We start from the raw sequence: 25,021 nt of genomic DNA, 5'->3' as shown, positions 1-25,021 counted from the left end.
CACCCCCGACCCCGCCAGCACCGCCCTTAAACCAGAGCACGTGGACAGGACGTGCCTGGGGCACTGTCCAGCTCTGACAGCCTATTGCCACTCACCCCGGAGGGACGAGGAATCCTTCAGGGGCGCCTAGCATGTGCCCTCGGTAGTATTAAACCATTCGCCCCAGGTTTCAGGGCCTGCAGACGCTGGGTTCAGTGACTAAACTCGAGGTACTGATGTCCACGGGTGTCCCATTCGCGGTGGGGCCAGAGCAGGTGCATTCGGGCCCTGAATTCCCGCATTCGTCCTGCTATTGTCTGCACGTTTGCTTTGTCGGAATCAATCACTAGTCCCACTCCTCTACCCACCACCATCCTTGCCTTTAGAGGAACATCAATATTCACATAAAAATTTAAAACCGGTACAAAGAGCTGACTCCCCACTTTCTGCCCTACAGGCCTTTTTCTTCCTTGGCCCGAGTGCAGGCCTGGCTCCCGGCGAGTCCCGGGTGGCGCCGTCAATGCGGCCCTGTGTGTCCAGGCCCTGCGGGCTGCAGAGCCAGGAGAGGGAGACGCAGGCCCCGCCCCCGCCCCCGCTCCCACCAGCGCCCCGCCCTCGGCTCCCATTGGCTGCCGGGCTCTCGGGGGGTGCCGGTCACGCCCCCCGCGAAAGGATAAGAGGCTGTTTCTGCCCTAGTCCCGGCATTCAGGACGCCGAAGCCATAGGTACCCGGAGCGACAGCCAAGGACCACTGACGTGAGGACCCTCAGGGGAACCTGCTCTGTTGTTTGGGGGGCAGGACCCGGAGGGTGGGCTTGGGAACTGGGTGGTAGTTTAAAAACCTCTTTAGGGTGGTGGTTTAGTCGCTAAGCCGTGTCCGACTGTTGCAACCCCATGGACCGTATAGCCTGCCAGGCTCCTCTGTCCATAGGATTCTGGCAGCATTTCAAAAGTTTGACTCTCCTCCTGCCTTGCGGACACCGCTACCTCAACTCCAGGCAGCAAGATTCATCCTACAGATGAATCACGTTCTCCCGGTGATTCATCACTACAGTCGGGGAAACGTCGGGTCTTCAGCTTGGGTGTTGCTGCAAGGCGGCCTCTTGCTTAATTCTTTGAAGAGAGGGTTTGCGTCCTCCGCGGAGCGGGGACAGGCGCCCTGAGCTCGGAGCCGGCGTCTTCGGACGCCCTCCCCCAGGTCAGGGCGAGTGAGGAGGTCTTTGCAATTAAATTACAACCGAGCCAAAGAAATTGAAAGTCTGTGGTAGGTTTAATCAATTCTCAGGTTTCTTGGGGAGGTAGGGCTCTTGCCTAGAGGGATTCTCACATCTCCTGTGATGTGAGCTTCTGAGGAGCTAACGCCCAGCAGTTCTCCTGTTTTAGAAATGAAAGATTAATGTAGAATATTCACGGAATGCAGCGAAAGGAGAACTGCATATTTGATTTCCAGTTCTCTTAAACAATTTTTAACCATAAATTGGGAAGACTTTAAAAGGAAAAACTTGTAAAAATTAATTTGTATTGTGTTTAATGAAGAAAATCAGATTTTATGGCGTTTTCACATATGGGATATATATTTTATGCCTTTCCTTTAAAAATCCCTCTAGTCATACTTCATACAACAAATATTTTAGCCTCATCTTTCCCAGTCATCATGAAGCTTGAGAAGCATAAGGACTATGCAAAAGTTTCTTAAGGTTTTTGTTTTCTTTTTTAAAAAATTAATAATTGAGAACTCGAGTGCAAAGGATAAGAAAGTATGAAATGTTAAAGATTTAATACATCTGAATTGTTCTGTCTACATGTGATATTTTTAGGGACTTTAGAGCCAAACAAGTATACTGATTATTAATAGGGTAAGTTTAGCAAAGATCAGGCCAAGGCAAAAATCTTCAATCCTTTTCCTTTGAAAGTCAGAAATAAATAAGAATTTAAATCTTATATTCCAATTTATTTTTTTTAATATAAATGATATTCAATACAGGAATGGTTTTTCAAAAATTAGACATAATTCTTTATTTTTTAACTATGACACTGCAAAGATTTTTTAATGATTAGAACTCAAGGCCAAAAGCTGGCAAATTTCTCTGGCTGAGCGTCGGCCGTTTTGTGAAACAGTTGACAAGCGGTCCTTTGTATACTGCCTGTTTCCCAGGGTTGAACAGCTGTTTCCTTGGCTTGCAGACTGTGTGGTATAAGGTACATGTTGTGGAGGAGACAAAAGCTTCCTACCTTGATAAATGCAGAGAAAAGGCGCCATTCTGTCATTGGAGGCAGCGCCGCCAAGAATACAAAGTGCCTGGAGGTGATCCAGCCTCTGCCCACATTTGTTCTGGCATCAGAGCTGTTATTGGGAAGAAAGACATTTTTCCTCTACCCTTCTAAATTCTTCTCGCTGGTCTAAGAATTAAATAAACATGAGACAGGTAAACAGGAGAAATTCAAATCAAAGTTTAAAAACATATACATGGGAGAGACCCAGGAAAACTGTCACTCACCAAAGTGCCCCCCTTCAATACCATCATGAGCTCAAGACAAAGGAAGATGTTGATAGCAGTGGTTTGGGGCTTCAGAGGGGAGGCAAGCAGTTCAAACAAAGAGGGTGAACCAGTGTGTGCTGTGCCAGCAGAGGTGATGGGACACAGAGTGGACTCAGGTCTCCTAGCGTTTTCCCCCGCCCTCCCTTACTGCTGGCCCACATTCCTTGCTGACCTCTCTCTCTGGTGGTTGCTCCACTCCTGTAATAGGCCCTCCATCTAAATTCCGATTCAGGCAGCTTCGGGGAATTTCTTCCTGAATCCTGGGGGCCTTGATTGTTTTCAGATGAAAATAATCTGCATCCCAAAGAGACATTTTGGAGTGGCAAGTCTTGCTCCCCTACAATAACTTCATCAAATGATTGTATAATACCTTCAAATTCAAGGTCCCTTTCCTTGATCTTTTTCAAAAAAAATTGTGGCAATTCTACCATATTTATTTTTTCAGTTGAATTTTCTAGCTGTTTTTTGGTCATGTTCTTCACCCCCCCCCCCCGAAAAGTCAGAAACACTTTTGTTAAAAATGAGTTAAATTTATATATCCATTTGAAAGAAAGTTCCTACATTTTATGACCTCAGTAGCTTTTGGAAGGACCTACACTTTTCTTGCTAAACTTATGCTTACATATATGTGTGTGCTGCTATAAAACAGGACTTCTCTGGTACATTTTCTAACTGCTTATTGACAGAACATAGGAATACTATTGACTTCTGTATCCTTATTTGGCTCCTGTTCACCGTAATTAATTCAAAACCTTGCTCCCCTGCACTGTCACCTCATCTTGCAGTCCTGCCAGGACAGGGTGGGAAGTCTCCTAGGGATGGGGGAGGACTCAATCCCCCTCACTGCTCTTCCTCTGTATTTTGGTTGAAGTTTCCCCCCAAATGCAACCGGAAGCCAGAGGGCTTGGAAACAAAAGACAGAGAAGGGAGGGGTGGCAGGGAGCAGGTTCAAGGGGTGATGAAAAACCACACCCTCTAAGCCCAAAAGGGGAGGTGAGCCAAAGCCAGTTGCCCCCGATGGTAAGGTCGGTGTAGGTAACAACTGCTCTGTTCTACAAAGCATCTTTTTTTGTGGGCCCCAGATGTCTGAGTTAGAGAAGGCCATGGTGGCCCTCATTGACGTCTTCCATCAATATTCCGGGAGGGAAGGTGACAAGCACAAGCTGAAGAAATCAGAACTGAAGGAGCTCATCAACAATGAACTTTCCCATTTTTTAGAGGTGAGTCTTGCTTTTTAAAACTAAACTAACCTGCTCTCCTGTCCCCTTGTAAGACCATCTGTGCATTTTCTCTTCTGAGCTGCCCTGAACATGGCTCCAGGTTGGTGTCAGGACTCCTCTGTTGTTTCTGAAAATGTGTTTGCACAAGTGAGCCCTCAGTACAGAGGCTGGCTTAGGTGGGCCCCACAATTTTCATTTTGTGTACAGTAAGAGCATCAAGGAAAAACTACTGTCTCAAATGCAAGAGTACAGGTTCTTGGAAAAACCTAAGGATATATAGCGATAGGGTGGCTTCCCCATTGGCCTAGTGGCAAAGAATTCTGCCTGCAATGCAGGCGCTGCAGTAGATGCAGGCTCAGTCCCAGGGTCAGGAGGATCCCCTGGAGGAGGGCATGGCAACCCACTCCAGTATTCTTGCCTGGAGAATCCCATGAACAGAGGACACTGGCAGGCTACAGTCCATGGGTCGCAAAGAGTCAGACACGACTGTAGCGACTGAGTATGTACAACAATAACGATGACAAAGTGGGATGGAAACTATACCATGGCTTATCACACACTGAACATGCAAGAAGACTGTTAAAAATAAGCTTTCGCTCTTGGGAAGAGGACTGTTTTGGCTTTCTCTACATGGTTAGATCCATCACAGTGAGAAGATGCCAGTATCACTGAGCTCTCAGTATAGTCGATGCTGGGAGAGATGCAGACCCCAGGACCTGGCTCATCACCAAGAGGCCACAAGCTGCTCACGAGAGAAGCCCTGGGGCCTTGCAGGGGCCCTGTGGGGTGAGGTGCCCTGGCAGGAACTTGGGAAGCTACATGAGGACATCTGATGAGCCCCACTGCTCTGGCAGCTCCCCTTCTGGTGGATGTGTGTCCAGATGCTCCACTGAGGACTCACTTCCCCACTCACAACCTTCACCGCCCTTGGCTCAGCCACACGTCATCTCTGCTGTATCTGTATTGTGTATTCAAGGCAACGAACTGCAGTCCACCTGGTACCTAATATTCCCTTGGTGCCCAGAACCGAGGTTACTGAAGTGATCTTGCACCCAGAGGAAATGGCCATACAGTGCACCAGTGCACTCATGTCTGTCCAGGAAGTAATTCCCGGGAAGACATGAGAGCCCAGCCCACGTGGTAGTGGGAGCTGTCCTCCTGGGCAGGCTGGACCTTGGTACAGGACGAGCCACAGGCTCCGTGCCCCGAGTCTGCAGGGCTCTCCCCGCCCAAACACTCCATGGCTGCAAATGGCACCACCATCAGAGGAAGTGGCCTGCAGCCTTCAGGGGGCATCCCCTAGTCTGATTCTGAAGCTGATTTTCCCAGGCACCCAAGTTCTCAGCGTGGTAACTGCCTGCTCACACTTTTACTTACCTTGTTTCCCGCCACCTCACCTAGGAATCAGAAGGTTCTGGATTCTTCTGTGAAAAGAATTGTTGCAGTGAGACAGTGCTTATCAAGTGCAGCTCAACAAATGTAGCTACTGTCATTAATTATTGATTTAAAACAGAAAAAGCTTAGCATGTGGGAAACACAGTTTATAAAATAAAAGTAAATCATGGTAAGTATATCAAGGTATCATGAACATCGTTGGCCTGGTTTTTATGAAGTAGTTTCTGTTTGGAGGCAAATCTTTCCTGTAATTGAAATTAATCTTTGGGCAGATGTTTATAGGTGCCACCCAACCCCTCATGGGAACCTCAGTCTTTTACATGTTGTATGTCTGAGGCAGCCATTGTGCGTTATACGCGACTTCTTCAGGCCAAGCGCTCCTGCCCTGAGGACTGGGTGTTCGGAAGAGTCGGTGGTATTATACTCCTCTTCAGCTCATGTGCACGTCTTTCCTATTCTGTCTCTGTCCTCTGTTTCACCACTCGCTTGACTCCATGTTGGGCATAATGTCAAGAAGAGTCCCAGATACCTCGAAAGCAGCTCAAGTGCCAAAAGACATAAGAAGTTAATAAATTTAGGGCATGTTCCCGAGAGTTATTTCAGCCAGAAACTACTTTCAAAACATGAAAATCCACTGGAAGCCTTCACATAGGGTCTTCCACACACAGAAACAATGAAAAACTTATAGGAGCCAAAAGTTCATTTTTGCTTTCAAGACATTTGCATATAATGTGCTCAGGCTAATCTAGACTATACTCTTCCTTTCTGTTTTTTCTTTTTTAAACACAAACAGCCTGCAGTTTTTCAGATCCTGGCTGTTCCATTCAGTCTTTTAGTAGCAAGATCCCACTGCACCTAAAGGAAAGTGGAAGAGAAGGCTTAGACCGCTAGAGACCTCTGCCAACCAACAGCCTCCTGGTCACTGGAAAAAACCTTTCTGGAATTTTGCATTTCATGTCTTAGGTTGTTTCTAAGTTAATAATAATAATTATTATTATTTTTGCTCTAGAAATTTTTTTTGGCTGTGCCATGTCTTCTTTGCTTCACAGGGCTGCTCTCTAGTTGCCGCAAGCAGGGGCTTCTCACTGCCGTGGCTTCTCCCTTTGTGGAGCACAAGCTCTTGGGCATGTGGGCTCGGCACGTGGGCACTGTGGTTCCTGGGCTCTAGAGCACGGGCTCAGTAGTTGTGCAGGGGCTTAGTTGCTCTGAGCCACGTGGGATCCTCCTAGATCAGGGATTGAACCCATGTCTCCAGCATTTGCAGGTGGATTCTTTACCCCCGAGCCACCAGGGAAGCCATTAGGTTGCTTCTAATACAAAATTATTAAAGCCAGCCAACTTCTGATCCTGTCTTTGTGGCCCTAATGTTCATTTAGAAGCAAGCTGGACAACCTGTCTTATCTCTCTCAGGAAATCAAAGAGCAGGAGGTTGTGGACAAAGTCATGGAGACACTGGACAGTGATGGGGACGGCGAATGTGACTTCCAGGAATTTATGGCTTTCGTTGCCATGGTTACCACTGCTTGCCACGAGTTCTTCGAACATGAATAAGGAAGAGAAAGCAGCGGAGCTGTTTCTGCAGCAGAGATGAAGTTTGACCAGGGGAACGGAGGCAGGGCTTGCAAGGCCGTAGGAGCTGAGCTTTCCGTGCTGTAGCTAATTAGGAAGCTTGATTTGCTTTGTGAGGGAACAATTGAAACCTCTTTCCAAGGACCATTTTTAGTGCCCCCAGCCTTCTGCATTACTAGGCGTAGTGTTAGCTTTCTGGACCCAGGGACTCTTGGTAACTATAACTTAGGAAAGTCATTTCTCAGTCACAAAGCATGTGCTGTGCTAGCTGTCCAAGCTGTGGAGACCCCTCACCTAGAAAAAACAAATTGACTACCGAAAAGGACTGAAGCACTGTGGATTCCACATGCTGCCACTACATTTAAAAACACAAAGCTTTGTCCACCATCCTTTGAAAACGTTGCCTGTCATTAAATCTTCTCATCACTGGAGCAAATGAAACCTGATGTGGTTGGGTGGCCTGACAGTCTGTCCCACCTACCAAAGAGCATGGTCACATTTAGAGCCCTTTCCAACAGGTGAGCTGTGATGTTTGCGTATGCAGTTAAGCTAATAGTTCTAAATGGAAAATCTGTCTCATAAGCTGACAAGTGCTGACATTATAACTGTAATAAGAACTGAGAATCAGACTTCTGCATTCAGTGGGGTTCTCCCGACAGGACCACACTTTGCTGGATCTCTGGGATTTGGGGCAGGGGAGCAGGGGGCTCAGGGCAGGTCACAGCTCTGCCCCTGGAGATGGCCGTACCCAAGCACCTGCACCTCCTGTTCTGTCTGTAGAATGGAGGTTATGATGGATGTGTCTGATGTGCGGTGAAGGTCATTCTTAATCTGTCTGTGCAGACAGGGTCTGCTTCCAGCTGTTGGTGAAGCCAGGGAATTTTATGACCTTTATGCTTTTATAGCCACCAATTCAAAAAAAAATCAAGTTACAAATATTAAGAATCACTCCCAGGAAAATTCAAATTAAGCATTAAGCTTATCCATCCTTTTTCTATTATGCTTTTTTTAAGGACACAAACTTGGAAATCATAAACTAATTGGTCTCTTGTAACTGCATTAAATAAAAAGCACTGTAACAAATCTGCTTGGTGGTTAAACATGAAATAAAAGCTGTATTCTTGCAAAACTGGAAAAAGGAGTAAAGTCCACACAGCCTGTCTTCATCAGGGCTGCAGATATTGGCACCCTTCCCCCCAAGCCAGGGTTGAAGCTTAGGTGGGGAAGGGAGGGTGTGACAGAGCAGGACTTGAGGAGGGACAAAAAGGGAGGGGTTGGAGGGGTGGGTCCATTGGAGAGACATAAAGGGGAAGGCTGTCAGTTCAGTTCAGTTCAGTTGCTCAGTCATGTCTGACTCTTCGCAACCCCATGGACTGCAGCACACCAGGCTTCCCGTCCATCACCAAACTCCTGGAGCTTGCTCAAGTTCATGTCCACCAAGTCGGTGATGTCATCCAACCATCTCATCCTCTGTCGTCTTTTACTCCTCCTGGTTTCTATCTTTCCCAACATAGTGACTTTCCTAATGGGTCAAGTTCTTCACATCAGGTGGCCAAAGTATTAGAGTTTCAGCATCAGTCCTTCCAATGGATATTCAGGACTGATTTCCTTTAGAATTGACTGCTTTAATCTTTCAGCACAAGGGACTCTCAGGAGTCTTCTCCAACACCACAGTTCAAAAGCATCAATTCTTTGGCCCTCAGATTTCTTTATGGTACGACTCTCACATCCATGCACGACTACGGGAAAAACAGTAGCTTTGACTACACAGACCTTTGTTGGCAAAGTAATGTCTCTGCTTTTTAATATGCTGTCTACGTTGGTCATAGCTTTTCTTCCAAGGAACAAGTGTCTTTTAATTTCATGGCTGCAGTCACCATCCATAGTGATTTTGGAGCCCAAGAAAATAAAGTCTTTCACTGTTTCAATTGTTTCCCCATCTATTTGCCATGAAGTGATGTGACTGGATGCCATGACCTTAGTTCTGAATGTTGAGCTTTAAGCCAGCTTTTTCACTCTCCTCTTACACTTTCATCAAGAAGTTCTTTAGTTCCTATTTGCTTTCTGACATAAGGGTGGTATCATCAGCATACCTGAGTTTATTGATATTTCTCCCAGCAATCTTGATTCCAGCTTGTGCTTCAAACCAGCCTGTCATTTCACATGATGTACTCTGGATATAAGTTAAATAAGCAGGGTGACAATATACAGCCTTGACATACGCCTTTCACAGTTTGGAAAAGTGAAAGTGAAGTCACTCAGTCGTGTCCGACTCTTTGCGACCCCGTGGACTGTAGCGCACCAGGCTCCTCCATTCATGGGATTGTCCAGGCAAGAATACTGGAATGGGTTGCCATTTCCTTCCCCAGGGGATCTTCCTGACGCAGGGATTGAACCCAACCAGTCTGTTTTTCCATGTCTGGTTCTAACTGTTGCTTCTTGATTTGCATACAGATTTCTCAGGAGGTAGGTCAGGTGGTCTCGTATCCCCATCACTTTCAGAATTTTCCACAGTTTGTTGTGGTTCACACAGTCAAAGGCTTTGGCATAGGCAATGAAGCAGAAGGAGATGTTTTTCTGGAATTCCCTTGCTTTTTCAATGAACCAACAGATGTTGGCAATTTGTTCTCTGGTTCCTCTGCCTTTTCTAAATCCAGCTTGTACATCTGGAAGCTCTCGGTTCACATACTGCTGAAGCCTAGCTTGGAGAATTTTGAGCATTACTTTGCTAGTGGGTGAGATAAGTGCAAATGTGCAGTAGTTTGAACATTCTTTGGCATTGCCTTTCTTAGGGATTGGAAAAAAAACTGACCTTTTCCAGTCCTGTGGCCACTGCTGAGTTTTCAAAATTTGCTGGCATATTTGGTGTAGCACTTTCACAGCATCATCTTTTAGGATTTGAAATAGCTCTCCTGGAATTCCATCACCTCCTCTAGCTTTGTTTGTAGTGATGCTTCCTAAGGCCCACTTGACTTCACATTCCAGGCTGTCTGGCTCTAGGTGAGTGATCACACCATCATGATTATCTGGGTCATGAAGATCTTTTTTGTATAGTTCTTCTGTGTATTCTTGCCACCTCTTCTTAATATCTTCTGCTTTTTTAGGTCCATACCATTTCTGCCCTTGATTGTGCCCATGTTTACATGAAATGTGCCCTTGGTATCTATAATTTTCTTGAGTATCTTAATTTTCTTGAATTTCCCATTCTATTGTTTTCCTCTATTTCTTTGCGCTGATCACTTAGGAAGGCTTTCTTATCTCTCTTTGCTATCCTTTGGAACTCTGCATGCAGATGGGTATATCTTTCCTTTTCCCCTTTGCCTTTAGCTTCTCTTCTTTCCTCAACTATTTGTAAGTCCTCCTCAACCATTTGCCTTTTTGCATTTCTTTTTCTTGGGGATGATTTTGATCACTGCCTCCTGTACAATGTTACAAACCTCCAGAGTTCTTCAGGCACTCTGTCTATCAGATCTAATCCCTTCAATCTATTTGTCACTTCCACTGTGTAATAATGAGGGAATTGATTTAGGGCATACCTGAATGGTCTAGTGGTTTTCCCTACTTTCTTCAACTTAAGCCTGAATTTTGCAACAAGGAGTTCATGGTCTGAGCCACAGTCAGCTCCGGGTCTTGTTTCTGCTGGCTGTATAGTGCTTTTCCCTCTTCAGCTGCAAAGAATATAATCAGTCTGATTTCGGTATTGACCATCTGGTGATGTCCATGTGAGGAGCTGTCTCTTGTGTTTTGGAAGAGAGTGTTTGCTATGTTCAGTACGTTCTCTTGGCAAAACTCTGTTAGACTTTGCCCTGCTTCCTTTTGTACTCAAAGCCCAAACTTGCCTGTCACTCCAGGTAGGCCTGTTACTGACTTCCTACTTTTGCATTCCAGTCCCCTATGATGAAAAGGACATCTTTTTTTGGTGTTAGTTCTAGAAGGTCTTGTATGTCATCATAGAACCGTTCAGCTTCTTCAGCTTTAGTAATTGGGGCATAGACTTGGCTTACTGTGACATTGAATGGCTTGCTTTGGAAACAAACCGAGATCACTCTGTCATTTTTGAGATTGCATTCAAGTACTGCATTTCGGACTTTGTTGACTATGAGGGCTGTTGCATTTCTTCTAAGGGATTCTTGCCCATGGTAGTAGATATAAAGGTCATCTGAATTAAATCCACCCATTCCTGTCCATTTTAGTTCACTGATTCCTAAAATGTTAATGTTCACTCTTGCCGTCTCCTGTTTGACCACTTACAGTTTACCTTGATTCATGGACCTAACATTCCAGGTTCCTATGCAACATTGCTCTTTACAGCACTGGACTTTATTTCCATCACCAGTCACACCCACAACTGGGTGTTGTTTTTGCTTTGACTCCATCTCTTCATTTTTTTTTTGTTTTTTTGGAGTTATTTCTCCACACTTCTCCAGTAGCATATTGGGCACCTACCGACCTGGGGAGTTCATCTTTCAGTGTCCTATCTTTTTGCCTTTTCATACTTCTCATGGGATTCTCAAGGCAAGAATACTGAATGGTTTGCCATTCCCTTCTCCAGTGCTGCAGTCCATGGTGTCGCAAAGAATGGGACTGAGTGACTGAACTGAACTGTGGAGGGGTGGGGCCATGGGAGGGTATAAAGAGAAGGGACCATGAGGAGGGACATAAAAGGGAGGGGAATAAAGGGGAGGAGTCTGACCATGGGAGGGACATAAAAGGGCGGGGCCATGAGGAGAGACATACAAGGAGGGGAATAAAGGGGAGAGGTGGGGCCATGGCAGGTATATAAAGGGGAGGGCTGGAGGGCTGGGCCATGGAGGGACAGAAAGAGGAGGGACATACAGGGGAGGGGTGTGGGGGTGGACTGGCGGCACTGTGGAAACTCAGTACAGCTCACTAGCTCAGTTGTGTCTGACTCTTTCAGACCCCATGGACTGCAGCACAACAGGCTTCTGCCACAAACATGACTGCAAATTCTGGTATACAGATGTATTAAGATATGCAAATTTTATTTAGGTAAAAAGATAATAGCATTAAATATAAACCAAAGGTCAAGGGAAAGAGAAACAAATGGACAACAAATACTCTTCTGAAAATAGATGATGGTGGAGAAGATCATGGAAACAGCAGAAATACTGTAATTAGTAGCAGAAAGAAAAAAGAGTGATATACTTTGCAGAAGTAGATAAATGAAAGAATGAAGGAAATGACTTGAAATGTTAATTGGTAGGAAAAATCATTGGATATATACTTAAAAGAAACAAACACTCTAAAAACCAAATGCATGAAAGCTGAAGAGAAAATGCCACCAAGAAAAGAGACAAGGAATAAAAATAAGATAGGGGTTAACACACACTCTTAAAGTGTAAAGGACAAAGAAAAAAATAGTAGAATAAAAAGGATAAAAAAGCTTACCCAATCAATACATGATATATTTTGATCAAACATACATGATTCTCTTAATTATATACAAGAGATTTTTTTTGCAAAATGAACAAAAATTAAAGAACGAGAAATAGAAATGAGCAAAGAAGCCAAGGAAAAAATTTTAAGAGAAAAGAAGAATTCAGTAAAAGGGGAATTACTAATAGAATAGAAAACGAAGATAAACTAAAGAAATTTTAAAAGTTGATGTAGTGAAACCACAATGTAATCATACCATAAGAATTTTTTATAAAACCAATACAAAGAAGAAACTGAAACGGGGTATGTAAGAGATGGGAGCATGAGTTTAGATTTGGAAAGAGGAGAACAGAATGAGTAGGAGAGATGCTAGAGAAGTCTGAGTATCTCCTTGCAGCCCTGAGACACCAGTCACACCAGCATCGTTACCAAAGCCAGCTCAGTGGCCCGGTGCAGGCAGGTTAACTCGCACACGCTGTGCTGAAAAGCAATGACAGGCAGCCAGAGATATGGGGAAGGGGCTGTGTGATTTCATCTCCCACTGGGCACTAACCTGTTTGTTATCCAAAGTGGAAATGGCCTAGTGTACAGACACTCAGTAAATCTTACTGAGTAGGATCTCAGGGCTGCAAGGAGATACTCAGACTTCTCTAGAATCTCTCCTACTGATTCTATTCTCTTTCCAAATCTAAATTTATATTCCCATTCTGTCAGTTCAGTTCAGTCACTCAGTCACGTCCAACTCTTTGAGACCCATGGACTGCAGCACACCAGCCCTCCCTGTCCATCACCAACTCCCAGAGTTTATTCAAACTCATGTCCATTGAGCTGGTGATACCATCCAACCATCTCATCCTCTGTCATTCCCTTCTGCCCTCAATCTTTCCCAACCTCAGGGTCTTTTCAAATGTCAGTTCTTCGCATCAGATGGCCAAAGTATTGGAGCTTCAGCTTCAGCATCAGTCCTTCCAATGAACACCCAACACTGATTTCCTTTAGGATGGACTGGTTGGATGTCCTTGCAGTCCAAGGGACTCTCAAGAATCTTCTCAAACACCACAGTTCAAAAGCATCAATTCTTCAGCACTCGGCTTCTTACAGTCCAACTCTCACATCCATACATGACCACTGGAAAAACCATAGCCTTGACTAGACGGACCTTAGTCGGCAAAGTAATGTCCCTGCTTTTGAATATGCTATCTAGGTTGGTCATAACTTTTCTTCCAAGGAGTAAGCGTCTTTTAATTTCATGGCTGCAATCACCATCTGCAGTGATTTTGGAGCCCCACAAAATAAAGTCACCCACTGTTTCCACTGTTTCTTCTTCTACTTGCCATGAAGTGATAGGACCAGATGCCATGATCTTAGTTTTCTGAATGTTGAGATTTAAGCTCAACTTTTTGACTGTCCTCTTTCACTTTCATCAAGAGGCTCTTTAATTCTTCTTCACTTTCTGCCATAAGGGTGGTGTCATCTGCATATCTGAGGTTATTGATATTTCTGTCAGCAATCTTGCTTCCCAGCTTCTGCTTCCTCCAGCCCAGCATTTCTCATGATGTACTCTGCCTATAAGTTAAATAAGCAGGGTGACAATATGCAGCCTTGACATACTCCTTTCCTATTTGGAACCAGTCTGTTGTTCCATATCCAGTTCTAACTGTTGCTTCCTGACCAGCATACAGATTTCTCAATAGGCGGTACAGGTGGCCTGGTGTTCCCATCTCTCTCAGAATTTTCCACAGTTTATTCTGATCCACACAGTCAAAGGCTTTGGCATAGTCAATAAAGCAGAAATAGATGTTTTACTGAACCTCTCTTGCTTTTTCAGTGATACAGCTGATGTTGGCAATTTGATCTCTTGTTCCTCTGCCTTGTCTAAAACCAGCTTGAACATCTGGAAGTTCACGGTTCATGTATTGTTGAAGCCTGGCTTGGAGAATTTTGAGCTTTACTTTGCTAGCATGTGAGATGAGTGCAATTGTGTGGTAGTTTGAGCATTCTTTGGGATTGCTTTTCTTAGGGATTGGAAAGAAAACTGACCTTTTCCAGTCCTGTGGCCACTGCTGAGTTTTCCAAATTTGCTGACATAGTAAGTGCAGCACTTTCACAGCATCATCTTTTATGATTTGAAATAGCTCAACTAGAATTCCATCACCTCCACTAGCTTTCATCGTAATGATGCTTCCTAAGGCCCATTTGACTTCACATTCCAGGATGTCTGGCTCTAGGTCAGTGATCACACCATCGTGATTATCTGGGTCATGTAGATCTTTTCTGTACAGTTCTTCTGTGTATTCTTGCCACCTCTTCTTAATATCTTCTGCTTCTGTTAGGTCCCTACCATTTCTGTTCTTTATCGAGCCCATCTTTGCATGAAATGTTCCCTTGGTATCTCTAATATTCTTAAAGAGATCTCTAGTCTTTCCCATTCTATTGTTTTGCTATATTTCTTTCCACTGATCACTTAGGAAGGCTTTTTTTATCTCTCCTTGCTATTCTTTGGGACTCTGCATTCAGATGGATCTATCGTTCCTTTTCTCCTTTGCTTGAGCTTCTCTTCTTTTCACAGCTATTTGTAAGGCCTCCTCAGACAGCCATTTTGCTTTTATGCATTTCTTTTTCTTGGAGATGGTCTTGCACCCTATCTTCTGTACAATGTTATGAACCTCTGTCCATAATCAGATCTAGTCCCTTAAATCTATTTCTCACTTCCATTGTATAATCGTTAGGGATTTGATTTAGGTATTACCCGAATGTCTACTGGTTTTCCCTACTTTCTTCAATTTAAGTGTGAAATTGCCAATTCTTATATCCCTCCTTTTCAATTTCTTCTTTGTATTGGTTTTAGAAAAAATTTTTATGGTATGATTACATTATGCTTTTACTACATCAACTTTTAAAATTTCCTCAGTTTATATTCGTTCTTTAGTCTATTAGTAATTCCCCTTTTACTGAATTCTGCTTTTCTCTTAAAATTTCTTCCTTGGTTTCTTTGGTTATTCCTATTTCTCTTCTTTAATTTTTGTTCATTTTCCAAAAAAATTATCTTCTATGTAATTAAGATAATCATGTATGTTTGATTATAGATCAAAATATATCATGTATTGATTGGGTAATCTTTCTTGCCCTTTCTACTACTGTGGGCAAGAATCCCCTAAAAGAAATGGAGTAGCCATCATAGTCAATAAAAGAGCAAAAAATGCAGTACTTGGATGCAGTCTCCAAAATGACAGAATGATCTTTCTTCATTTCCAAGGCAAACTATTCAATATCACAGTAATCCAAGTCTATTCAACAAATAATGCTGAAGAAGCTGAAGTTGACTGGTTCTATGAAGACCTATAAGACTTTCTAGAACTAACACCCCAAAAATATGTCCTTTTCATTATAGCGGACTGGAATGCAAAAGTTTGAAGTCAAGAAATACCTGGAGTAACAGGCAAATTTGGCCTTGGAGTACAAAATGAAACAGGGCAAAGGCTAACAGAATTTTGCCAAGAGAACACATTGGTCATAGCAAACACCCTCTTCCAACAACACAAAAGAAGACTTTATACCTGGACATCACCAGATGATCAATACTGAAATCAGGTTGATTATATTCTTGCAACCAAAGATGGAAACACTCTATACAGTCAGCAAAAGCAAGACATATGACTGTTACTCAGATCATGAACTCCTTATTGCCATCAGTTTAGTTCAGTTGCTCAGTTGTGTCTGACTCTTTGAGACCCCATGAATTGCAGCATGCCAGGCCTCCCTGTCCATCACCAACTCCCAAAGTTCACTCAAACTCACGTCCATCAAGTCGGTGATGCCATCCAGCCATCTCATCCTCTGTCATCCCCTTCTCCTCCTGCCCTCAATCCCTCCCAGCATCAGAGTCTTTTCCACTGAGTCAACTCTTTGCATGAGGTGGCCAAAGTACTGGAGTTTCAGCTTTAGCATCATTCTTTCCAAAGAACACACAGGACTGATCTCCTTTAGAATGGACTGGTTGGCTCTCCTTGCAGTCCAAGGGACTCGAGAGTCTTCTCCAATACCACAGTTCAAACGCATCAATTCTTTGGTGCTCAGCTTTCTTCACAGTCCAATTCTCACATCCATACATGACCACTGGAAAAACCATAGCCTTGACTAGACAGACCTTTGTTGGCAAAGTAATGTCTAGCTTTTGAATATGCTATCTAGGTTGGTCATAACTTTCCTTCCAAGGAGTAAGCATTCTTTAATTTCATGGCTGCAGTCACCATCTGCAGTGATTTTGGAGCCCCCAAAAATAAAGTCTGACACTGTTTCTACTGTTTCCCCATCTATTTCCCGTGACGTGATGGGACCAGATGCCATGACCTTCGTTTTCTGAATGTTGAGCTTTAAGCCAACTTTTTCACTTTCTTCTTTCACTTTCATTAAGAGGCTTTTTAGTTCCTCTTCACTTTCTGCCATAAGGGTGGTATCATCAGCATATCTGAGGTTATTGATATTTCTCCCGGCAATCTTGATTCCAGCTTGTGCTTCTTCTAGCCCAGTGTTTCTCATGATGTACTCTGCATATAAGTTAAATAAGCAGGGTGACAATATACAGCCTTGACGTACTCCTTTTCCTATTTGGAACCAGTCTGTTGTTCCATGTCCAGTTCTAACTGTTGCTTCTTGACTTGCATATAGGCTTCTCAAGAGGCAGGTCAGGTGGCCTGGTGTTCCCATCTCTTGAAGAATTTTCCACAGTTTATTGTGATCCACACAGTCAAAGGCTTTGGCATGGTCAATAAAGCAGAAATAGATGTTTTTCTGGAACTCTCTTGCTTTTTCGATGATCCAACGGATGTTGGCAATTTGATCTCTGATTCCTCTGCCTTTTCCAAAACCAGCTTGAACATCTGGAAGTTCGTGGTTCACATACTCCTGAAGCCTGGCTTGGAGAATTTCAAGCATTACTTTACTAGCATGTGAGATGAGTGCAATTGTGTGGTAGTTTGAGCATTCTTTGGCATTGCCTTTCTTTGGGATTGGAATGAAAACTGACATTTTCCAGTCCTGTGGCCACTGCTGAGTTTTCCAAATTTCCAAAGTCCTGCTTTGAGTGCAGCACTTTCACAGCATCATCTTTCAGGATTTGAAATAGCTCAACTGCAATTCCATCACCTCCACTAGCTTTGTTCCTAGTGATACTTGCTAAGGCCCACTTGACTTCACATTCCAGGATATCTGGCTCTAGGTGAGTGACCACACCATTGTGATTATCTTGGTCATGAAGATCTTTTTTGTACAGTTCTTCTGTGTATTCTTGCCACCTCTTCTTAATATCTTCTGCTTATGTTAGGTCCATACCATTTCTGTCCTTTATTGAGTCCATCTTTGCATGAAATGTGCCCTTGGGATCTCTGATTTTCTTAAAGAGATCTCTAGTCTTTCCCATTCTGTTGTTTTCTTCTATTTCTCTGTATTGATCACCAAGGAAGGCTTTCTTATCTCTTCTTGCTATTCTCTGGAACTCTGCATTCAGATGCTTATATCTTTCCTTTTCTCCTTTGCTTTTTGCTTCTCTTCTTTTCAAAGCTATTTGTAAGGCTTCCCCAGACAGCCATTTTGCTTTTTTGCATTTCTTTTCCATGGGGATGGTCTTGATCCCTGTCTCCTGTACAGTGTCATGAACCTCCGTCCACAGTTCATCAGGCACTCTATCAGATCTAGGCCCTTAAATCTATTTATCATTTCCACTGTATAATCATAAGGGATTTGATTTAGGTCATACCTGAATAGTCTAGTGGTTTTCCCCACTTTCTTCAATTTAAGTCTGAATTTGGCAACAAGGAGTTTGTGATCTGAGCCACAGTCAGCTCCTGATGTTGTTTTTGCTGACTGTATAGAGCTTCTCCATCTTTGGGTGCAAAGAATATAATCAGTCTCATTTCGGTGTTGACCATCTGGTGATGTTCATGTGTAGAGTCTTACTCAGACTTAAATTGAAGAAAGTAGGGAAAACCACCTGACCACTCAGGTATGACCTAAATCAAGCCCCTTACAACGATACAGTGGAGGTGACAAATAGATTCAAGGGATTCGATCTGATAAAGTGGCTCCAGAACTATGGAAGGAGGTTTGTGACAGTGTACAGGAGGCAGTGATCAAGACCATCCCCAAGAAAAAGAAATGCAAAAAGGCAAAATGGCCATCTGAGGAAGCCTTACAAACAGCTATGAAAAGAAGAGAGGCAAAAGACAAAGGAGAAAAGGAAAGATATACCATTTGAATGGAGAGTTCCAAAGAATAGCAAGGAGAGATAAGAAAGCCTTCCTCAGTGATCAATGCAAAGAAATAGGGAAAAACAATAGAATGGGAAAGAATAGATATCTCTTCCAAGAAAATTAGAGATTCCAAAGGAACATTTCATGCAAAGATGTGCCCAATAAAGGGCAGAAATGGTATAGACCTAACAGAAGCAGAAGATATTAAGAAGAGGTGGCAGGATACACAGAAGAACTCTACGAAAATAGATCTTCAAGACCCAGATAATCACGATGCTGTGTTCACGCACCTAGAACCAGACATCCTGGAATGTGAAGTCAAGTAGGCCTTTGGAAGCATCACTATGAACAAAGCTAGGGGAGGTGATGGAATTCTAGTTAAGCTATTTCAAATCCTAAAAGATGATGCTGTGAAAGTGCTACACCAAATATGCCAGCAAATTTTGAAAACTCAGCGGTGGCTACAGGACTGGAAAAGGTCAGTTTTCTTTCCAATCCCTATCAAAGGCAATGCCAAAAAATGTTCAAACAACCCCATAGTTGTACTCATCTCACACACTAGCAAAGTAACACTCAAAATTCTCCAAATCAGGCTTGAATATTATGTGAACCACGAACTTCCAGATGTACAAGCTGGATTTAGAATAGACAGAGGAACCAGAGATCAAATTACCAACATCTGTTGGATCATTGAAAAAGCAAGAGAGTTCCAGAAAACATCTCCTTCTGCTTCATTGAGTATGCTAAAGCCTTTGACTGTGTGGATCACAACAAACTGTGGAAAATTCTTCAAGAGAAGGGAATACAAGACCACCTGACCAGCCTCCTGAAAAATCTGTATGCAGATCAGGAAGCAACAGTTAGAACAAGACATGAAAAAACAGACTGATTCCAAATCAGGAAAGGAGTATGTCAAGGCTGTATATTGTCACCCTGCTTATTTAACTCACATGCAGATTACATCATGAGAAATGCCAGGCTGGATGAAGCAAAAGCTAGCATCAAGATTGCCAGGAGAAATGTCAAAAACCTCAGATATGCAGATGACACCTGCCTTATGGCAGAAATTGAAGAACTAAAGGGCCTCTTGATGAAAGTAAAAGAGTAGAGTGAAAAAGTTGAGCTTAAATCTCAACATTCAGAAAACTAAGATCATGGCATCTGGTCCCATCACTTCATGCCAAATAGATGGGGAAACAGTGGCTGACTTTATTTTGTGGGGCTCCAGAATCACTGCAGATGGTGACTGCAGCCATGAAATTAAAAGACAGTTACTCTTTGGAAGAAAAGTTATGACCAACCTAGACAGCATATTAAAAAGCAGAGACATTACTTTGCCAACAAAGGTCCATATAGTCAAGGCTATGGTTTTTCCAGTAGTCATGTATGGGTGTGAGAGTTGGACTGTAAAGAAAGCTGAGGGCCAAAGAATTAATGCTTTTGAGCTGTGTTGGAGAAGACTCTTGAGAGTCCCTTGAACTGCAAGGATATCCAACCAGTCCATCCTGAAGGAAATCCTAGGTGTTCATTGGAAGGACTGATGCTGAAGGTGAAACTCCGATGCTTTGGCTACCTGATGCGAAGAACTTGCTCATTTGAAAAGACCCTGATGCTGGCCAAGATTGAAGGTGGGAGGACAAGGAGATGACAGAGGATGCATGGCATCACCAACTTGATAGTCATGAGTTTGAGTAAACTCCAGGAGTTGGTGATGAACAGGGAGGCCTGGCGTACTGCAGTCCATGGGGTCTCAAAGTGTCCAACACGACTGAAGGACTGAGCTGAATTGAACACGGACTCAGTGTGGCATGATCAGGGGAGCCTAAGTTGCCCTCTCTGATGCCATGTGTCTCCTGTTAGTTATTAGATTCTTCATTTTCAAGTGTGCTATTACCTTCTGTGGTAATAGATTCTTTCTGAATTGGACTAAGCTTGGTAATTATCCCTCAGGATTCTAGAACAATGCCAGGAAGATAATCATAAGTTTAATTCTCTCAGCTGACAAAACTTATGTCAATATTCAGTGTTACACTCTACACCATGTATCATCCTTGATGCTGGAGCCATGACTGTTCAGAGCTGAATTTCAGGTTTCTGAAATTTCCATATAAAGTAAATGTATTGCTTTATCTTGTTCATTGACAAAACTAATTTTTATTTGACTTTGCAGTATAAAACTGATATAATTTGTGCAGTTTCAAACACATGAAAAATTTACATTTTAAAATGTAAACCTTTTATTTTTAAATAAATGCATTCACAGCAATTTGTAGAAATAGTCCAGAGAAGTCCCATTAACCCTTCCCAATGTTGGATCTTTTATAATTATAAAATTTTTATATTGATGTAATGTGTATGTATAGGCATGTCATTTTCTCACATGTAACCATCATCTGCATCAAGATGCAAAGCTGGGGGTCCAGGTGTTAAGACTTGGCCTTTCACCACCTGACTCTCTGCCTGGTCAGGAAACTAATATCCCACAAGCCAAAGTGTAACCAAAAAAAACAAATGAAACTGTTCCATCCACACAAAGTTTTCCTTCATACTACCTCTTATTCACTACAATTTAGTTTTTTCAAGAACATTACCTAAATACAATCATATAATTTTGCCACATATGATCTTAGGGGATTTGTTTTTGTCACATAACATTATTCTCTGGATCCATCCAAACTGTTGCATGTCTCAAGAGCTCAATCCTTCTGCTTGCTAGGGTTAAGTTTCTTTTCTTTTTCTACACCTTTATGGAGTAAAGTTATTTACTGGATTGGGACCCTTCTTTTTTCTAAAAAATATTCATATTTACCCTTATAAATTTCTCTCTGAGCACTTCACTGTTTTGCAAAGTTTTGGTGTTCTCTTTTTCCTTCTTCTCTAAGTATTTTCTATTTTTTTTCTTTTGGTAAAACATACCTTATACAAAATTTCCCACCTTGCTCATTTTATAGTATACAGTTCAGTGGTATTGAGTATATTCATAATGCTATGCTACTGTCACTAGAAATCATCTTTTGATGGATAGAACTCTTTTATCTTACGAAAAAAACTCTATACCCATTACAGGCATTGTTGGTGTTCAGCCGCTCAGTCATGTCTGACTCTTTACAACCCCATGAACTGCAGCACGCCAGGCTTCCCTGTCCTTCACCATCTCCCCGAGTTTGCTCAAACTCATGTCCATTGAGTTGGTGATGCCATCCAACCATCTTGTCCTCTGTTGTCCCCTCCTCCTCCTGCCCTCAATCTTTCCCAGCATCAAGGGCTTTTCAAATGAGTCTGATCTTCACATCATGTGGTCAAAGTATTGGAGCTTCAGCTTCAGCAGCAGGCCTTCCAAAGAATATTCAGAGTTGATTTCCTTTAGGATGGACTGATTGGATCTCCTTGCAGTTCAATGGACTGTTAAGCGTCTTCTCCAACACCAGAGTTTGAAAGCATCAGGTCTTTGGCGCTCAGCCTTCTTTATGGGCCAATTCTCACATCCATCCATGACAACTGAAAATGTAATAGTTAATGGCTTTTTAGAGCAGTCTCAAGAGGGATTCACTTTTATTAAGAGAGCCCAGTGAGTAGAATAGTGAAGACTATTATCGTCCGATTTTCTGGAATCTTTTTTTTGTGTGGAAAACTCCCAAATTGTGAGTGTCAATTTACCACTGAAAGTCCATGGGAATGGGATACTGGGCAACTGTTGAATATCTATGCCCCTGGCACTTTCCTAAGAACGCAGGAAAAATGAAAATCTCTCAAAGTTCAGTACAAAATGCAAAGTGATGTCTCTTTTTAATACGTTGTCTAGGTTTGTCATAGGTTTTCTTCCAAGGAACAAGTGTCTTTAAATTTTGTGACTGCAGTCACCAATCAGAGTGATTTTGGACCCCAAGAAAATAAAGTAAGTCATTGTTTCCCCATCTATTTGCCATGAAGTGATGGGACTGGATGCCATCATCTTAGTTTTTTGAATGTTGAGTTTTAGGCCAGGTTTTTCACTCTCCTCTTTCACCTTCATCAAGAGGCTCTTTAGTTCCTCTGCACTTTGTGTCATAAGGGTGATGTCATCTGCATAACTGAGGTTATTGATATTTCTCCCGGCAATCTTGATTCCAGCTTGTGCTTCATCCAGCCTGGCATTTAGTGTGATGTACTCTGCATATAAGTTAAACAGTGAAGTCGTTCGGTTGTGTCCAACTCTTTGCAACCCCATGGGCTGTAGCCTACCAGGCTCCTCCGTCCATGGGATTTTCCAGGCAAGAATACTGGAATGGGTTGCCATTTCCTTCTCCAGGAGATCTTCCCGACCCAGGGTTTGAACCTGGGTCTCCTGCATTGTAGGTAGACCCATTACCATCTGAGCCAGGAGGGAAGTCCATAAGTTACATAAGCAAGGTGAAAATATACAGCCTTGACATACTCCTTTCCCAGTTTGGAAGCAGTCCGGCATTGTTCAATGCCGGTTCTCACTGTTGCTTCTTGACATGAGTACAGGAGGCAGGTCAGGTGGTCTGGTATTCCCATCTCTTTCAGAATTTTCCACAGTTTGTTGTGATCCACATGACGGCTTTGGCATAGTCAATGAAGCAGAAGGAGATGTTTTTCTGGAACTCTCTTGCTTTTTTGATGATCCAACGGATGTTGACAATTTGATCTCTGGGTTCTCTGCCTTTTCTAAATCCAGCTTGTATATCTGGAAGTTCTCAGTTCACTTCTGTTAAAGCCTAGCTTGGAGGATTTTGAGCATTACTTTGTCAGCATGTGAAATGAGTGCATCTGTGCAGATGTTCAAGCTGGATTTAGAAAAGGCAGAGGAACCAGAGATCAACTAACCCTTTGTTAGGGAAACTGACTTTTTCCAGTCCTGTGGCCACTGCTGAGTTTTCCAAATTTGCTGGCATATTGAGTGCAGCACTTACACATCACCATATTTTAGGATTTGAAATAGCTCAACTGGAATTCCATCACCTCCCCTGGGTTTGTCTGTAGTAATGCTTCCTAAGACCCACTTGATACCACACTCCAGGCTGTCTGGCTCTAGGTGGGTGATCACACCATCATGGTTATCTGGGTCATTAGGACCTACGGTTCTTCTGTGTATTCTTGCCACCTCTTCTTACTGTCTTCTGTTTCTATTAAGTCCATATAATTTCTGTTCTTTATTATACCCATCTTTGCATGAAATGTTCCCTTAGTATCTCTGATTTTCTTGAAGATATCTCTAGGCTTTCCCATTCTAACGTTTTCCTCTATTTCTTTGCATTTTTCACTTAAGAAGGCTTTCTGATTTCTCCTTGGGTGCCATGCCTACTTTCATCCAGTGGCTATTCTAAGTGGGATGCAGAGTTCTGTACAGGCCCAAACCCTGTACCTACTACTGAGGAAAGTAAGGACTGTAACAGGTCTCCAAGCACTGTCCTCAGGAAGGTTTGTTTTTTTTTTTAATATAAGTGGACTCCCCAGGTTGCTCAGTGGTAAATAATCCAATGCAGCAGACACAGAAGATGTGGGTTTGATCCCTGGGTCAGGAAGTTCCCCTGGAGAAGGAAATGGCAACCTGTTCCGGTATTCTAGCCTAGAAAATACCAAAGACAGAGAAGCCTGGAGGGCTATAGTCTATGGGGTTGCAAGGAGTTGGCCCCGACTAAGTGGCTTAACAGCGTTCAGAGCAGTTAAGTAAATTACAAAGGTTATACAACAAGAAAGTGGTTATATGTCATTCTTTTCATGTATGAATTTGCTAATATTTTGTTGAGATTTTTGTTCCATGTTCATGAAAGGTACTGTCTGCAATTTTCTTTTCTTACTGTGTCCTTGTCTATTTGGGTATCAGGGTTGTGCTGGGCCCCAAAATGCCTTGGGAAGTATTTCCTCCTTTACTTTCTAAAAATGATTAGCCACGCTCGGTGCAACTTCCAGCCCCTGAAATAGTGAGCACTTTGAGGGGGAAGCAGCAGGAATCGAGATTTGGGTCCCTTGATTATTTGGGTCCCACAGTTGCAACAAAGAAGGAGCCAGAATGGACAAAGAACAGAGTTCACACGGTTCTGATGGTTGGTGCTGGTTGGTGTAGGAGAGAAGTCATCCAGGCGTGGACACAGAGTCAAGAAGTTTCCCCAGGCCTCCAGACTGGACACTATGACCTTTTTGTGTGGAAAGGAGCCAGGTAGTAAAAGTCCTACACATTCTGACTTTGTTTCCTTCAGATGACCCTTGCTCTACTCCTCAGTTCTATTACAGGTAGGTTCTGCCTCCCTCCCACTTGGGTTAGCTTCTTACAGAGATATCCAGGCTGGATTGCAGAAATAACAGACTTTCATTCTTCCAGAGAAAGAGAAAAATGGGAACAATCTCAACTGAGCATATAAGACCGGCATAACATTGATATAAAAATTTTAAAGACATTAATGGAAAGGGAAATAAAAAGTGAAGGTCATGTCTGTAATTCCTAAACAAAATACTAAAAAATTAAATTTAACAACATAGAACAATAAATGATAGTACATGGCAATTAAATGGATTTATTCTCCCAAAGCAAATTGATTCAGTGTTCAAAAATCAGCTTAAGCAGTTAACTATATCAACAGAACAAACAAATAAATCATAGCATTTCAATGCAAAAATATCACTGTAGGGACTTCCGTGGAGGTCCAGTGGTTAAGACTTCACCTTGCAGTGC

At 42.8% G+C, this 25,021-nt stretch overlaps 1 protein-coding gene across 1 annotated transcript; it reads left to right on the top strand.

The window, feature by feature from the left end:
- The first annotated feature begins 708 nt into the window (after positions 1-708).
- On the top strand, positions 709-7,643 carry S100B (S100 calcium binding protein B). Its single transcript, XM_068981535.1, has 3 exons — positions 709-735; positions 3,602-3,739; positions 6,545-7,643. The coding sequence occupies exons 2-3, from the start codon at positions 3,602-3,604 to the stop codon at positions 6,683-6,685; spliced, it is 279 nt and encodes a 92-aa protein (XP_068837636.1). The 5' UTR covers positions 709-735; the 3' UTR covers positions 6,686-7,643.
- The last annotated feature ends 17,378 nt before the right edge of the window (positions 7,644-25,021 follow it).

Source organism: Capricornis sumatraensis, chromosome 1 (assembly GCF_032405125.1).
Source record: "Capricornis sumatraensis isolate serow.1 chromosome 1, serow.2, whole genome shotgun sequence".
Taxonomy (NCBI): Eukaryota; Metazoa; Chordata; class Mammalia; order Artiodactyla; family Bovidae; genus Capricornis; species Capricornis sumatraensis.
This window is presented reverse-complemented; position numbering and strand designations above follow the sequence as displayed.

Bases quoted from the DNA above. Each gene is read 5' to 3' on its own strand.
- S100B (XM_068981535.1), top strand. From the start codon at position 3,602: ATGTCTGAGTTAGAGAAGGCCATGGTGGCCCTCATTGACGTCTTCCAT. The intron at 3,740-6,544 runs GTGAGTCTTGCT...TATCTCTCTCAG, and splicing joins AACTTTCCCATTTTTTAGAG to GAAATCAAAGAGCAGGAGGT.